The sequence below is a fragment of the Mirounga angustirostris genome, unplaced genomic scaffold (genome assembly GCF_029215605.1).
Source record: "Mirounga angustirostris isolate CCGP_5_RB_7025 unplaced genomic scaffold, mMirAng1.0.hap1 SCAF_2, whole genome shotgun sequence".
Taxonomy (NCBI): domain Eukaryota; kingdom Metazoa; phylum Chordata; class Mammalia; order Carnivora; family Phocidae; genus Mirounga; species Mirounga angustirostris.
In genome coordinates, this window is record NW_026991710.1 from 58,284,514 (window position 1) to 58,300,773 (window position 16,260).

The following is a 16,260-nucleotide window of genomic DNA, read 5'->3' on the forward strand; positions in this document are numbered from 1 at the left end:
CAAAGTGTAATGGAAGAAAAAATACCATGCATGACAGTAGTAAGAACTATAAAATAATCTGAAATAAACCCCCCAAAATGTGCAAAATCTATATGAAAACTCTAAAATTTTATTAAAGACAGATGAAGGGCCTGAAGAAAATAGAGGCATGGCATGTTTCTGGATGGAAATGCTCAGTATTATACATCTATTTCTCCTCAAATTAATCCATATTTCAATCTAATTCCAATTAAAATCTCAATGGGCATATTTTATGGCAGTTTACAAAAGCCATCTGACAAGTTAAATGCACAATATCTAAAACTCTTGACAGATCAATGAGGGAGAACTGCCTTCTAAGACATCAAAGCATTCTAACATACTAGGTTGAGCCATATGAAATCACAGAGATTTGAGGACTCTCCATGTACAAAAAGAACAGTATCAAAAGGTCCAACCTAATAACTAAAACTGATGTGGACATAGGAGAAAAAAAAACAGCTATTAATAATCTGGGAATGTTAAACACTCAAATTTCCCTACTCCCACCACCCACAAATCCCTTTCTAAGTGTTAAGAAACAGAGGAGTCCACTAAAATATTTAATACTAATAAAGCTTGGTTAAAGGCCAAGAGGGCCTCCTATTTCTTACCCCAGTAGGAGTCACAGGCAGAAAACTGAAAGGGAGGGTGGAGAAGAGAAGAAGTGTAGGGAGGAAAAGTTTCTTTCAACAACCCTGAACAGGAAAGGATACCTAAGCTGAAACCTAAAAGAGGAGAGACAAAGAACCAGGGGAAGAATATCCTAGAAAGAGAGTAAAAGACCCTAGGTGAGAAAGTCTCCATGCTCTAAGAACAGGTCAGTGGGACTAGAAGATAGTGAATAAACTAAAAAGGATATAAAATGAGGCTAGAATAAGAAGGATCAGCCATACAAGGTCTTACAGGCCAATGTAGAAGTTTGGGTATTATTTTAAGAGCAATGAGAAGTCAAATAATGATTTACATTTCAGAAAGACTGGCCTAGTTGCTGCATGAAGAATGAATTGAAGTGTGAGGAGACAAGAAAGAAAGCTAGGAGATCAAATTAGGAGAGTACTATGAAGTCCAAGTAAGATAACAAACAGCCTGGGCTAATGTGATGGTAGCAAAGATGGAGAGAAGTGGAAGTTTCAAGGTATACTTTGGAAGTCTTATGTCCAGTATCCTTCCCACTCTACCACCTCACCTTTCTGGCAACAGAAACACTTTCTGGGAAACTATTCCATGAGACTCAGGTGAAAATGACCTCTCCTAGTCTACCTCCTAGAGGGGCAGAAAGACATGACTTACACCTAGATAAAGCATCTTTTTCCTTTTCAATGGCTGGTTCAGGCATGGACACATGACCCAAGCTAGGCCAACAAGATTATTTCAGGAGTCAGGAGTAGCTTTTTTTCCTTGGATTGCCAGCCATAAAAACAATGTAATCCTAGAATTATATTGGTGTAAGACATTAATTATCCTACAACATCCATACTTCCCTTCTTTTAGTAAAACACTTTTCCACAAGTTATATCTGGGTGTGATGGCCATTTAGCAAGAGCTGGGTCCTAGTAATGGACATACAACTAAGTTCTGGTCAGGAAGTGATGTTTGCAATTTCTTGGCCAATTCATTAAAAGGAAGCTATCTGTGGTTGCCTTTCTGTTTCTTATTTCTCATGTGCTGTGCATTAGTTTTTCTAGGGCTCTTATAAAATACCACAGACTGGGTGGCTTAAACAACAAAAATTTATTTTCTCGCAGTTTTTTAGGCTAGAAGTCCAAGATCAAGGTGTCAGAACGTTTGGTTTCTTTGGAGGTCTCCATCCTTTTCTTATAGATAGCTACCTTTTTGCTGTGACCTCACATGACCTTTTTTGTGTGCACGTATTTCTGGTGTCTCTGTGTCCAAATTTCCTCTTCTTATAAAGACACCTGTCAGATTGGATTAGGGTCCACCCATATGACCTGATTTGACCTTATTCCCTTTTTTAAGGCATTACCTCTAAATGCAGTCACATTCTGAAATACTGGGGGTTAGGGTTTATCAATTTTATTTTTTGTATCATAAGTGTACTCTTTAATCCCCATTTCCTATTTCACCCATCCCCCCCACCTACCTCCCCTCTGGTAACCATTAGTTTGTTCTCTATAGTTAAGAGTCTGTTTTTTGGCCTGTCACTCTCTCTCCCTTTTTTCCTTTACTTGTTTTGTTTCTTAAATTCCACATATAAGTGAGATCATAGGGTATTTGTCTTTCTCTGAATGATTTATTTCACTTAGACTCTCTCTAGCTCTATCCATGTCATTGCAGATGTCAAGATTTCATTCTTACTTATGGCTGAATAATATTCCAGTGGGGGGTGTGTGTGTGTGTGTGTGTGTGTGTCTGTGTGTGTATCATATCTTCTTTATCCATTCATCTACTGAAGGACACTTGGGCTACTTCCAAAGTTTGGCTATTGTAAATAATACTGCAATAAACATGGGGTGCATGTATCCCTTTGGATTAGTGTTTTTGTATTTTTGGAGTATATATCCAGTAGTACAATTACTGGATCGTAGGGTAGCTCTATTTTTAATTTTTTGAGGAAACTCCATACTGTTTTCCACGGTATGCATACCCAGTTTGCATTCCCACCAACAATGGGGGTTAGGGTTTCAACATGAATTTTGGAGGGACACAACTCAGCCCATAACCGAACTGGACTGTGGATATGATGCTAGTGAGCCAAATTAGACTTTGTAGATGAAGTCAACACCCTAAGGCAAAGCTGTGCAATAAAACTTTCTGTGATGATGTATATGTTCTATTATCTGGCACTCTCCAAGATGGTAGCCACTAGCCACATGTGACTATTTAAATTAATTAAAACTAAATAAAACTAAAAATCTAGATCCTGTTGTACTAGGCATATTTCAAGCACTGAGTAGCCACATGTGGTACACAGCTACCATACTCGACGGCACAGGTTAAGGGATGGTGTAACAAAACAGGAGAACTTGGACTTATGCGTGACCTGAAGAACTACCCCCAGAGTATCACATAATCTATCTTGCTTCAACCACATGTGTTTTGGAGTCATTTTGTTCCAACAACCCATCTTCTTCTTTTTTTTTATTTTATTTGCGAGAGAGAGAATGAGAGACAGAGAGCATGAGAGGGAGGAGGGTCAGAGGGAGAAGCAGACTCCCTGCTGAGCAGGGAGCCTGATGTGGGACTCAATCCGGGGACTCCAGGATCATGACCTGAGCTGAAGACAGTCGCTTAACCAACTGAGCCACCCAGGCGCCCAACCCATCTTCTATTTTAACCAATACAGTAAATTAGAAGTAGAGTGCTGCCGTAACAAATTCCTAAAAACTCTGGTAAGGCTCAGAGGACAGATAGCAAGGAAACATGTCAGGCTGGGAAACTAACCACCTCTGTTATGCAGTACCAAACCATTTAGTAAAACTCTTGCCTGCAATAATGGAGAGGGCACATTACATGACTAACAAGTGTGTATAGCTCTAATAAAAGCAGTTAGAAAAACTCAGAATATTGGTGGGTATTGGCTGTTTAAAGAACTGGCAAAAAGATCAGCTCAACCAAGTGTAAGGCAGTTTGTGAACAGAGACAGACATAAATACAGTGCCACTGAAAGAAGCTCTCTCAGTAGCAAACCCTACCCTGAGTCCAGTAAATCGAGGCCTCTCAGGTTAGGAAAGGCAGGACTTTTGTGCTCCAAATATACCAAGAGAACTTTGTAGCAAAGAACATGTGAAGAGGGTCCCTTTGTGATGGGTTTTGATGTGTCAACTTGGTTAGGCTAAACTAAGAGGAAGGGAAGGCAAGCAGCCATTTTGTAAATACTTTCTCTCAGGTATTCAAACACTAATCTAGGTGCTGCTGTACAGGGATCTGTAGATGTAATTAAAGTCCCTAATCAGGGAGCACCTGGGTGGCTCAAGATGGTTAAGCATCTGCCTTCAGCTCAGGATCCCAGGGTCCTGGGATCCAGCTCCACGTCCGGCTCCCAGCTCAGCGGGGAGTCTGCTTCTCCCTCTGCCTCTCCCCCTACCTGTGTTCTGTCTCTCTCTCTCTCTCTCAAATAAATATATAAAATCTTAAAAAAAAAAAAAGAAAGAATTTATTTAAAAAAAAAAGTCCCTAGTCAGGTGACTTTTAAACTAGGGTGATGATCCTCAGTGAGCCTGACCTAGTAGGTGAGGTCTTAAAAGAGATTGGGCTCTTCCTGGCAAATGAGACTCCAAATAGCAGCTGAGTCTGTAATTGTTCTCCCTTCCCTGGATCCTCCTCTCCTAACTTCCCAGGGAGAACAGCATCAGCATATGCCCACGGGTTCTAGCCTGCCTGAGATCTTCCTTTCCCAAATGCCTACCTTACAAATTTCAGACTTACTTAGCCAGCTCCCAGAATTGTAATCCAATTCCCTGTAATAAATCTCTTAATACCTACCTCCCTCTCTCTCTCATATATAAATCTCCTATTTGTTCTACTTCTCTGGTTAAACTCTGACTGATAGACTATTCAAGCCTATTATTTCAGATGCCCTCAAGGTAGACCAGTAGTAACACAAGGAAAGAGGAACAGGCCTAGCACAGAGACTAGTACAGGAATGAGTAGATTTCACAAGTTATGACTAAAAGAGATCTTCTGCTGAAAATAATGTCATATGGTACTGACTTAAAGAAAACAGAATAGAAGTCTATTAAGTTTTTAAAAGAGTTTTACCACCGAACTACATTACTGGCCCTTAAAAACCTATGATTGAACCTTAAATAACCCTGCAGCTCCTTAATCTATACCAATTAGCAGGGAGCTATAAAAGTTGTGCAATTCCTAGGGAAGTCATATTCTTGAATGCCTACTACTTCAGATGTAGCAAAGGAAAATAACAAACAAGGAAGAATCACCTAAGAACAAAACCAAGGACACACACAATAGTCAAAAGGGCATTCCTCCCACAGAGCAAAATCAAAGTTTAACCAAGGAATTTATATAGTTGCCAAAGCAGAGTCTTCTGATCAGGATTTCAGCCATTAATGTCCATTAATATGGACCAACAACTGCTCTCTACTTCTATTCTTTCCTTCTCCAAAGAAGCATCATTATGATTATCCTATTCCTATTCACCACTGTGCAATGGGTTGGGCAAAAGGAGAGACACATTATTTATTGTTTTATAGATTACTGGCTGAATTAAGAGAAAAAGAAGTATGTAAATATCTGTTGTGTTGAGCTATGCCTAGTAACTGGATGGAACTTTGGAGTGATACTCCTGAGAAAGGAAGAAAAGTATATTAGAAGAAAGGTTTGTACAAATGTTGGGTGACCAAAAGGTTCATACCAGTACTCAAGAAGAAAGGTTTAAATTGGAAATACACACTTGATAGTCACTAGCATATATATAAATACACAAGACTAGATAAGATCACCTAAGAAGTGAGACTACATACAAGACCAAAAAGGGCCCAGGACTGAGCAATGAGGTACTAAATAATCAAAGAATGTACAGTGAGGAGAGTAGGAGGAAGCAAGAAGACCAAAAAAAGCAGCTAGTAATGTAGAAACGGAAGAGGGTGGTATTATATAAGCAAGAGAATAGCATTGTTTAAGAGGCAAAAATTGGTCAACAAGGTCAAATACTACTAAAAAGAGTAAATAAGAAATGGACACAACAATTAAATATTATATCCAAAAAGATATCTGTGTATCTTTCAAAAACAAAGCACAGCAGTATCAAAAGAAAATTTCTAAGAATATTTTCTTAAAATACTGGGGTGAAGGTCTCCAGAAAGCAAAAAAGAGTAAGTCATTTTACTACACAAAAATAAAAATATTTCTATACTGTGAAAATACTATAAACAGAGAAGAACAAATAATACTGTGAAGGATTATTATGCATAAATATAAATAGCACCAACAATCACTAAGAAAAAGACAATTCTAATAGAATAATAAGTAAAGGATATAACAGGAAATTTTCAAAAGAAATCCAAATGAAAAATAAAAATTAAAGTTTACTCAATGTCAATAGTACTCAGGAAAACGAAAACAAAAACAAAACACGATTTTTTGTTTAACACATTTTAAAAACTAAGATTGCTCATTTCTAGTAATATTCTTTTTTTTTTTTTTTTTTTAAGATTTTATTTACTTATTTGTCAGAGAGAGAGAGCACAAGCAGAGGGAGAAGCAGGCTTCCCGCTGAGCGGGGAGCCCGATGCGGGACTCGATCCTGGGACTCCAGGATCATGACCTGAGCCGAAGGCAGTCGTTTAACCAACTGAGCCACCCAGGCGCCCCATCTAGTAATATTCTTAATACCCTGTTGATAAAAGTAAAACTTGGGAATATTTATTAAATTTAACATGTGCATAACCTCTGACCCAGCAATTCTTTCCAGGAATCCATTCCAAAGAAATATTTTTATACCCAAAAATAACTGTAAAAGGACATTCACTTCATGTAACAGCAATGTACTGAAAACAATCAAAATGTCTACCAACATAGGGGTGCCTGGGTGGCTCAATTGGTTAAGCATCCAACTCTTGGTTTTGGCTCAGGTCATGATCTCACTCAGGGTTGTGAGATCAAGTCCCATATCTGGCTGCAAGTCTGCTTGAGATTCCCTCTCTCCCTCTCCCTCTGCCCCTCCCCCTGCAAGTGCACACGCTCTCTCTAAAATAAATAAATCTTTCAGAAAATGTCTACCAGTATAAAAGAGCAAATAAATTATAAACATTCATACTATGGAACATTCATAAGTAAATAAGAACAATGAGGCAAAACCTAATGCACTCTGTCAGACACACATATCCCCTTTTCCACCCCATACTCATTCACTCCCACCAAGAGAGAAACTAGAATGTTTGATATATACCAAGCTGTTAGCAGCATTTACTTTGAGAAAGAATAAGATAAAAACCTTTATGTATAAGATTTTTTTTGAAGTATGAATGCATTCCTTAGTTTTTATAGTTAAATAAGTATGTAACCATTACCTGAAGACTTAGCTCTTCAACTGATGTATCAATAAATCTTTTAGCAAGCAATAAAACTTATAGCAGACAAAATGTGTAAGTGATAGCTTTGTCCTCTGTGACAGATAATTTGATTAACATACACCAAGCGGAAAAAAAGAAAAAATTTTCAAATAAGGATTAATTCTGGAGGGTAAAATTATAGGCAATTTTTGTATTCTTCTTTAGATCTTTTTGATTTTGTCAAATTTTCTACAAATATGTACATATTTAATTAATAATGTTTAACTATAGAAATACTATATTAAAATCTAATTTGGAAGATATTTAACATTATACTTTATACTACTATAACTCAATTTCTCATATTTTAACATATTTGTACCTACATTAACCACAAGTATACCTTTATAACCCCTATTCTCACTACAAAATCTTCACGGTAAAATTAGAACGGACGTCTTTGGTGTCATTTAATTGTTAAGGATATTCTAGAAAAATAGCACATACAGACATCATCTTTAAAAAGTAATCAGAACATAATACCATAAATTAGTGAGTATTACAAGAGGCACTCATAAAAGATGTAAAGTCTACCCAACTTATATTCAAAAACAGAAATAAAACAATCCCTATAATGAGACCAATTCTAAAGGAACAGTTACACTGAAAACTAACACAGATTCCCAAATAAATTAATTATACAGGACTAAAACCATCTTCACAGTTTTAAATTATTATTAATTTTATCTCAACATGACTTAAATTTTATGGAACTAGGAATAATGTTTCAGGGTTTTTGTTTTTTTTTTTAGATTTTATTTATTTAACAGAGAGAGATACAGAGAGAGAGGGAACACAAGCAGGGGGAGTGGGAGAGGGAGAAGCAGGCTTCCCACAGAGCAGGGAGCCTGATGCAGGGCTCGAGGTCATGACCTGAGCCGAAGGCAGACGCTTAACCACTGAGCCACCCAGGCACCCCAATGTTTCAGTTTCTTCAAATTCCTCATAATCCCTGATTTTGCTAGGTCTCAGTAATGCCTTTTAAATTTATTTAGCAAACTATAAATAGTGATATTTTCTAAAAACCATAAAAAAACCCATTCCATCACTCTAATTTTTCATGTATGTAAATTTAAGTTTTACTAACCTACAAGGTGAATAAAATCATTTAACTCAACATATACAGCTATTATTTTAAATATAGCTAACTTTTTAACATTCACTGAGAGGGAAATGGTTGAGATTACTATATACTGAAAACAGCCACACATAGGAGAGACTCAATAAATGTTTGTCAAGTAAAAAAATTAACTCCTATACCACATCTTGAACTAGTAAGAACTGTACTAGAGCCTTTATAACAGAACTATTTCTGTTATTAAATTCAAATAAAAAATAAGAGTGAAACCGCATAGAGAAGGTAAGAGACAATAATGAGGTCAAAGACTGAACTGGAAATAAAGCTGGTATAACACAAAGAATTCCTTTTCTTCTCAGGTCTCGGATTTAGGGTGATAGGAAAGAGTGAAAGGAAAATAGAACTGTATGTTAATGTTTATTTATTTGAAATTCAAAACTGATGAAACTAGTTTTTCTACAGATCTGAGATATTTCTCAAAGGTTCTTTAATTAAAAGATGATTCAAGAGGAAAAACCCAGACCACACACAAATTAATTTTAGGACAGGTTATTTCTTCACTTTTTTTTTTTTTTTTCTTTTCTGTTCCTTTCTTTTTGGGGAGTATGGGAGGATTGAAAAAAAAAGATTAAATGAAACTCAATGATAGCTCAGGAGGGGAATATGTCCAGCTGGAGATGCAAACATACATACTAGTTTCATAAATTTGTCATGTCTAGTGTGTACTTTCAAATAATCTCAAGAAATAAGAAATAATTTAGTTATTTTCAAATTTGAAATGACATTATCTAACACACCTCACATTTTTCTCCATGACTCAAGTTTGAGTAACTGATTAATCTGAACATTAAATAACAAGCAATAAGAATATAATTAAGTATGATCTGCAGTTTTCCTTGATCATGGATTCCATCCCTAACCCTCCAATCATTTTTTAACTATCCCACTCTAGAACTCGCTTAGTTTTAATCATCATTTTCATGGTACAGCAGGCAGAAATATATACAATCTATTTTGTACAGATGTATCAAAGAATTATTTAAGAGTTATGATTCTCCAATACCTCATTTCATCTTGTTCAACACCATACTGAAAAAATATGCTTTGTTTCAGATCATTTGCCCAAAAAAAGCACATTTTTTACCCATGACTCATAAAAACCTATTTAACATTTTTAACCTATTCTCAACAATCTTATTTCATTAAACACAACTCAGTCTGACCTATCTGTACACCTTGAGAAGGATTTCATCATATTGTCAAAATTGTTTATAAACATACTAAATAATATTGGGTGCAAACGGAATTCCTAAAGTACTATGAACTTTACATTTTTTAGTAACTGACCCTCTTTTATGTCTAGTCTCACCCAGAAGTAAACCTAAGTCAACTCTTTTAAAAGATCAAGGTAATGTTTATGAGTTTTATAAAATAACAGAAGGCAATCTGCATTGTGCTTTCAATCAGGTCTATACTAATGTCGAGTTTCAAAGCATTTTTGGGAAAAATAAAATCCAACATGTCTCTTTTCAATAATTAAAACCTAAATTATAAATCATGATAAAATGATACCTATTTTGTTCCACAATTCCACTTCCCCTCATGACTGGAAAAGATATTTTTAAAGACAAAAATATATACACATTAAGAAGTTAAACACCATACGTGAGGAAGGGTGTTTTGATTCTGTGTGGCAAGTGGATAGGCATAACTACCAGACTGGTAAGGTTCCAGGGGCCAGAAGGGTATTCATATTTACCCTTCACCTTCAATTTCCTAATGATTTTTTTCCAAAAGGTGAAAGTTGAAGGAAGTTAGTCAGATTGAGCATAGATTACCATGGATGTTGGTGCCCTCTATTGGTCCTAACAAAAACATAAGTGGTATCAACAGGCACTACTTCACATACTACTATGAAGTGAAATTTTTTTCATCTATGGTCAAGTATGTAAAAATTATATGGAAATTCATTACATATACATTTCCTAACCCACTAAATCATCTTTATAATAATGCAGAGTAAACTATTGCCATAAATGCAAATATGCTGCCTCAAAGACCTAAAAACTGAACCAGACTTCTAGTCAACCAGATGGTATAACTGGACACCAGTAGAAGCAGTCTAGTAAATAAGTCTCGAAACTTTCAGGGAATTAAAATGTATTCCTCTGATGATTCCAAATATTTCCAGAGTAAGTGGTTAAAGAAGAAATATTTTTTCATTTATTACTTATTTATTTTTACTTCAGAGATCTGACTTCATGAAAGCCTAGCAGCGGTTAAGACACTAGGACTTATATAACATATATGGTACAGTGCAGGAGGAGATATAAAGATGTGTAAGGCAAGGTTTCATCTTCATCACATCTTCAGATCTGATAGTCCATAGCAGACTAGATGAAAGCGGCTTCACTAATTAAACAGTTAAAAGGCAAAATATGAGGATTTAAGACAAGAGTAAGCACAGAGCTAGTTTACCAGAAAGAACAAGTTAAGTCTTGGACTTCACAACACATATAGACCTTCTGTGTTACTACATTACCTTGGTTACAAGTAGTTTCCTAATTCTAAACAATGCACATAAATGCCTGCCTGATTCCCCACTACTACTACAGTGAGAATATTTCAAAATAACAAGGTGGGAGGGAGGAAGGAGGCAGTCACAGATCTCTCTGAGAATCTTATAAAAAGTTCTGCACACACACTATGGGGGTAGGGAAGAAAGAATAAAACACTTTATAAGCACCTTCAACAAAATCTTGGGTTTAATTTCAGGTATTCACAGCCTATCTAGATCCCAAATTAACAACTCAAGTATATTTGTATACTTCTGAAACTCACCCATTTTATTTAGGATCTATGTTTAACCATTTACTTGCACTATCGTACCTCCCAAAACCTGTATTTAATCATTGCTGCATTTTTAAATCAATGTGTCTTAAAATAGTTTTGCTCACCATTACTTACCCAGTACAACAAAATGCCCAGCATATAGTAGGAACTCTAAACGTGTATTGAATAATGAAACAAATATGAGAACACCTACTTCATAGGGATATGGTGAAAATAAAATGAGAATACATGATACCTGTATTATCTTATTTAAATAATTCTCATACCAATGATATACAACAGAATCTACATTATCACCATTTACATAAGAGGAGACTGAGGTGCAGAGAGGTTAAGTAACTTGTCCAAGATCACAAAGCTAGTAAGTGATGGATCATATCTGACTCCAAGCTCTAGTCCATGCTCTTAACCATTATGTTAGATCTGACACACAGTAGACACTGAATAAGTAATAGTTTCCTATGTTTTTAAAATGTAAATATACCTAGGACACTTAAGGTACTTATCAGGCATTCAACAATCAATACATATATTGGCTTAACTGGCTTTCCCTGTTAATACCTATGGAAGAGGATCCCTACTGAAAAGGACTGTCACTAAGAGAAGTAATTAGTAACTGAAAGATACTGAAATACAAACTTCAGCTATTTGGCAGCCCTGGATCCAAGAAGGGAGAAACTACTCCTTCTCCTGGTTTCCTAAATGAATTCTGGATTCTCCTTAAGTACTACTTATTCACTGAAAATGTTTTTTATCAAGTATTGTGCTTAAGCAGACTAGGAGACAAGATAATTACGACAAAACTATTCAAAGAGCTTAACTTCTAGTTTACAAATACTGCTTTATCAATTAAGAGATGAAACTGGGGAACAAGTAAGCTTCTCTGGACTCATCTGGGATTCTATCATTATAACAAAGGAACCTGGATGGCATTTTTCCATTAAAAAACAACAACAAGAAGATTTAGAAGTGAATTTGAGGGAACAAAATCTACTGAAATAATTTTTCTTTCTCTCTCATTCTCAACCCTACCTCTTCCATGTCTACAAACAGATTCTCCCTGGCCTTGCAAATCCTTTCAAAAGTGAGTAAGTCAGTACTAATTTATGCACTGGGAGCTCCCCTTGTCTAAAATTTCACCACTAGGTTTGTCTCTTAAATTTAAAGCCTCAAGTTACCTACCAAAAATAGCCGGAATTCTGAAAAACTCCTATTGTCTTTACATTTTATTCATCTTTAATAAAAATTACTTTTGAACACGAATCCTACCTTTAATAGCCAGTATTTTCCCCTTTGAATTCTGCATTAGCAAACACTGATATCATCCAATTACATTTCAAAATGCATTCAATAGAATGCATGTTTCTTCTGAAATGGAGTATCAACTCATGCAATGTTAACATTTTTTTCTTGTAATATTCAAGTAAGCAATTTAGTCACTAATTTGAAAAGAAGTGCATTACAATTTTATGTTAGGAAATACATTTCTGTGTATTTTCCATATTAGTCACCCACTGAAAGCCAAGGCAATTACGCATTTTTCATTTTGATCTAAGATTTTTGAGTCAAATGGGAGGGCGGGAGAGTAGGAGAGGGAAAAGGAGAGCTCTTGGTCTTATACTTTTGTTTCCAGGTATAGCCGAAGTTACATTAATTATCTAAAACATGATTATCCTATTCTGACATTGAAGAGAAAAATCCAATTCTCAATAAGCTACTCCAACATTTAATAAGAATTAGATGCTTGTTCTTCAAGATTCAAGTAAGACTCTTATTTAAATTAAATCTCCTTTCCTTCCAACTTTTCCTCTTTCAGCAGATATAGAGAATATCCAGCTAACATTTCTTTACAGCAAATGTATATATTTTTGCTAAATTATCCTTCAATTTTTCAGGTTAAGTACCTGAAACCACAACTATATACAGAAACTATAACCTTTCATACTCCTTTTTAACCTTTTGATGACTTTTATTAGAAGGATAATCTCAAGGATCATGTTATCCACATTTTTCATTGTGTAGCCAATAACAGAATGAATTAGAAAATGTACTTAAATACAATGAGTATTAACCACAAGATTCTCTAGCTCTAGAAAGTTAAACTTCTGCTGACATGTCAATAAAATGATAATGAAATGAAAAACACTGCACAACTCATCCATTTAGCTTATAGTGTACAGTGACTGTGAAGTTTATTTACTTCTTTATTTTGGTCAAGGATAGAGGCAGGTGCGGAGACATACTGTACTCCTTTCTGCCAGCTCATCCCTCATCATGTACCTATATAGATTTATTTTTAATGGCTGCACTTTCTTACACTTATTTCTCCTGACTCATCTTCACAATTGACAAACCTATTGTTTACAGCACTATGCACAAAATAAAGCATACTAAAAACAAAGAAACTCCCCTAGTTGATGAAAGTCAACATGTATCATTCCCATTTTCTGAGGAAAATAAACCTGACTCAGAAAATTAACACACCTATAAACTTACTAAAAGTTTTGCTTCTTAGGCCAAATTCCAATGAACAAAACTACCTAGGTATATGAAGTTTACAGCATAATATTCCAGTAAGTACTGCACTCAACTTTATACCAAGTTCCAAACCAGAGCTTGATATTTTGTGGGAGAATTTAAAATCTTAATAAAATACTGGCATTTTGCCCACAGCTGCATGATTGTGTTACCTTGCAATTTACTGCCTAATTTTTCAAAGATGTCAGGCGGGGAAATAAGCTGTCATAAAAAGTGTACTGGTCTGAACCATTAAAAAACTTTGATTTCTACTTCTGCTACTATCCACCACAGTTTCCTCTAAGTCTTGTTTTCCTCATTTTTAAAATAAAAAGGCTGAACTAGATTACTTCTAAAATGTTTCTCATTTCTGCAAAGAATCATACAAATGAAAGATTCTCACTACCATAATAGATTTTATTGGAAATAAGAATCCCATCACATCCTCCTCTTCAGTGTTTCAAATGCAGCCCAAGCAACACCCTATACGGAAAGGTCCAACTAAAATCAATACAAAATCTATCAACACAAACCTATTCTCAGAATTCAATAGGATAATGGAATAGCAGGGAGTGTCCATCTTTTTGGTATACATACTTGAACTATTACATCTCTACCTATATAACTTCATCCAATCTGAGGTAAAAGAGAATATGGTCTTCCAATAGACAAGTCTCAAACTCTTTAAAAGGTATTTCTCTATTTGAACAGAACTCAAGATCCAATAATACAATTTTCAAAAAACAAGCCTTGCACCAAGATAAACTCTGTGGAAGAGAATAAATGGCAAGTGGTACTTCTAGATAATTCAGTTGTTCTCTTACAAAAGATTTAAAATCAGCTTTTAAAGCTGTTTTCCTTCTGCTGCCTTAAGTTACAACTTCGTTCTCCAAGATTTTCTAGCTTCCATTTCAGGGAGTGGACAGGAGAGTTACAAAAGAGCTGATAATAAGGCTAACTCTTAGTTTTTTCTGTCAGTATGGTATGTTTTACTGAGCTTTTGGGTTATATGTGGCCTTTGAAGAATAAGGTCCTGCAACGCCGCCTGTCTGTGGACCCAGGAAAAATTATAAACAGTTATGAAACCAGATCACTAGGACAAACCAAGAGGCCTTCCTATTCCAACTCACCACAACCAAGGCTGGCTTCAAAGCACTCTTCAGCTGTCCCATATTATCTGGAAAACGACACAGCCTGGCTTAATTTTTCCTCACTAAGGAAGCATCTGAAGATGTATATGTGTATACATGTAAGAGTCAAATATACTTTTCAGCCACTGAGTTATATATAAATGTATATGGATCTAAGATCAGTTCATCCAAAATCCCTGAGAGATCAAAGAACTAAAGGCTACTTCAGCAGCCACAATAATTATGAAAAAAAAAAAAAAACAAACAAACCCAAAAACCTGCAGAACAGTATGGAAAAGTACAGCTTCTCACTTGTCTCTCACATACACAAATACTTAGCTCTGAGTCCATTACAACCCTACCTCCCCTCAAAACTGCTCCCTACCACCTCACAAGTGGGAGAAATTTACCAACCTCCTAGTCATTCCCCAAGAGACTCAGCTACCTATTATCTTATCCCTCCCGCTTTGGTCCCGCCCCCGCCCCAGGAATAACATGGCCCTACTGACCCCAGTCAGACCCCGCCGGGTGTGCAAAGAGGGAATCTAACCAATTCCCTCCATCCTTAACCGTGTGAACCATCCCAGGATAACCTGCTGTTCACCAACTCTGTGGGCTCTGTGATCCTCCCACCCCCACGTGTCAGCTACCCTCCCCCACATCCCCACACCTCACGATTTAGGCCGGGGAAAGAAAGAGGGCAGTGGAAAGCCTGGCCGCTAAGATAGATCAACCCACAGGAATCTGTCCCACCGTAAGTCCCCTCCCACCTTCAGCCCCTACCCTTTACGGTCCCTTCCTCCCTCCTTCCTTTGAAACCAGGCCCTTGCCTCAGAAACCTCCTCTTCCTCGTCGTCGTCGTCCTCTTCTTCCTCGCTGTTGTTGCTGCTGGTGCCGCCGCCGCCTCCACCGCCGCCGCCGCCGCCGCCTCCACCGCCGCCGCTGTTGTCGCTGTCGCTGCTGCTTTCGCTGCTGCTGGGGGGTCGGCAAGTCCGGTTACGCTTGGCTTTGTGGTGTTGCTGCTGCGGCGGCTTCTTCTTCAGGAGTAGGTCGCAGACTCGCACCATCCCACGAGGAGAAGAGGCCGAGCGAGCCCCGCTGCCGCCGCCAACGCCGCTGCCGACCTCCGCCGCCGCCGCCGCCGCCGCGGGGGGGCCCGCCACGGCCGCCACCGCCGGGGGGCTCCCTTCTCCCTCAGCCGCCGCCGCCGCCGCCGCCGCCACCGGAACCGTCGCCTTCTCCATCCCCAGGGAAAGAGGGAGGGCGCGGACGGGGGAGGGGCGTGGGGGCTACGCTCTACCGCGACTTCGGCCGCACCGGGGCCGACACAGCGCTCGGTGCCGCCTCCGCCGCCACCGCCTCGGTCACCTCTACTGCCGCCGCCGCCGCCGCCGCTCCGCCAGCTCTCACCTCGTCTCGCGATACTAAGGGCGGGGAGCCTGACGATGGGAGGGAGGGAGAGGGAGGGAGTGTGAGGGAGCAAAGGGGAGGGGGTGAGGCGTAAGGAGAGAGCCGGGTGTCGGGAGACCCAGAGGAGGGGAGACTACGGAGGGGCGAGGGAAGTGTGCCTAGGGCGACTTCCGATGGGGGGCCCGCGGGGCAGAAGAAGCCCGCGGTTACTGTCGTA

General features: G+C 38.0%; 2 protein-coding genes across 7 annotated transcripts in view; one reads left to right on the forward strand and one right to left on the reverse strand.

Annotated features, from left to right (window-relative positions):
* Nucleotides 1–16,182, reverse strand: part of ANKRD17 (ankyrin repeat domain 17) — a 164,862-nt gene extending 148,680 nt beyond the window's left edge. For all 5 annotated transcript variants that reach the window (XM_064584566.1, XM_045881019.3, XM_045881017.3 and 2 more), the window contains exon 1: nucleotides 15,464–16,182. In XM_064584566.1, the coding sequence (XP_064440636.1) occupies nucleotides 15,464–15,877 (414 nt within the window). In that variant the 5' untranslated portion in view covers nucleotides 15,878–16,182. The remainder of the gene's footprint in view (nucleotides 1–15,463) is intronic.
* The window catches only part of ALB (albumin), a 135,795-nt gene continuing 134,818 nt past the window's right edge, over nucleotides 15,284–16,260 (forward strand). The window contains exon 1 of one of the 2 annotated variants that reach the window (XM_064584581.1): nucleotides 15,284–15,387. The gene's annotated coding sequence lies outside the window, so the exon portion shown is untranslated. The remainder of the gene's footprint in view (nucleotides 15,388–16,260) is intronic. The other variant, XM_045881029.3, reaches the window with a different exon arrangement.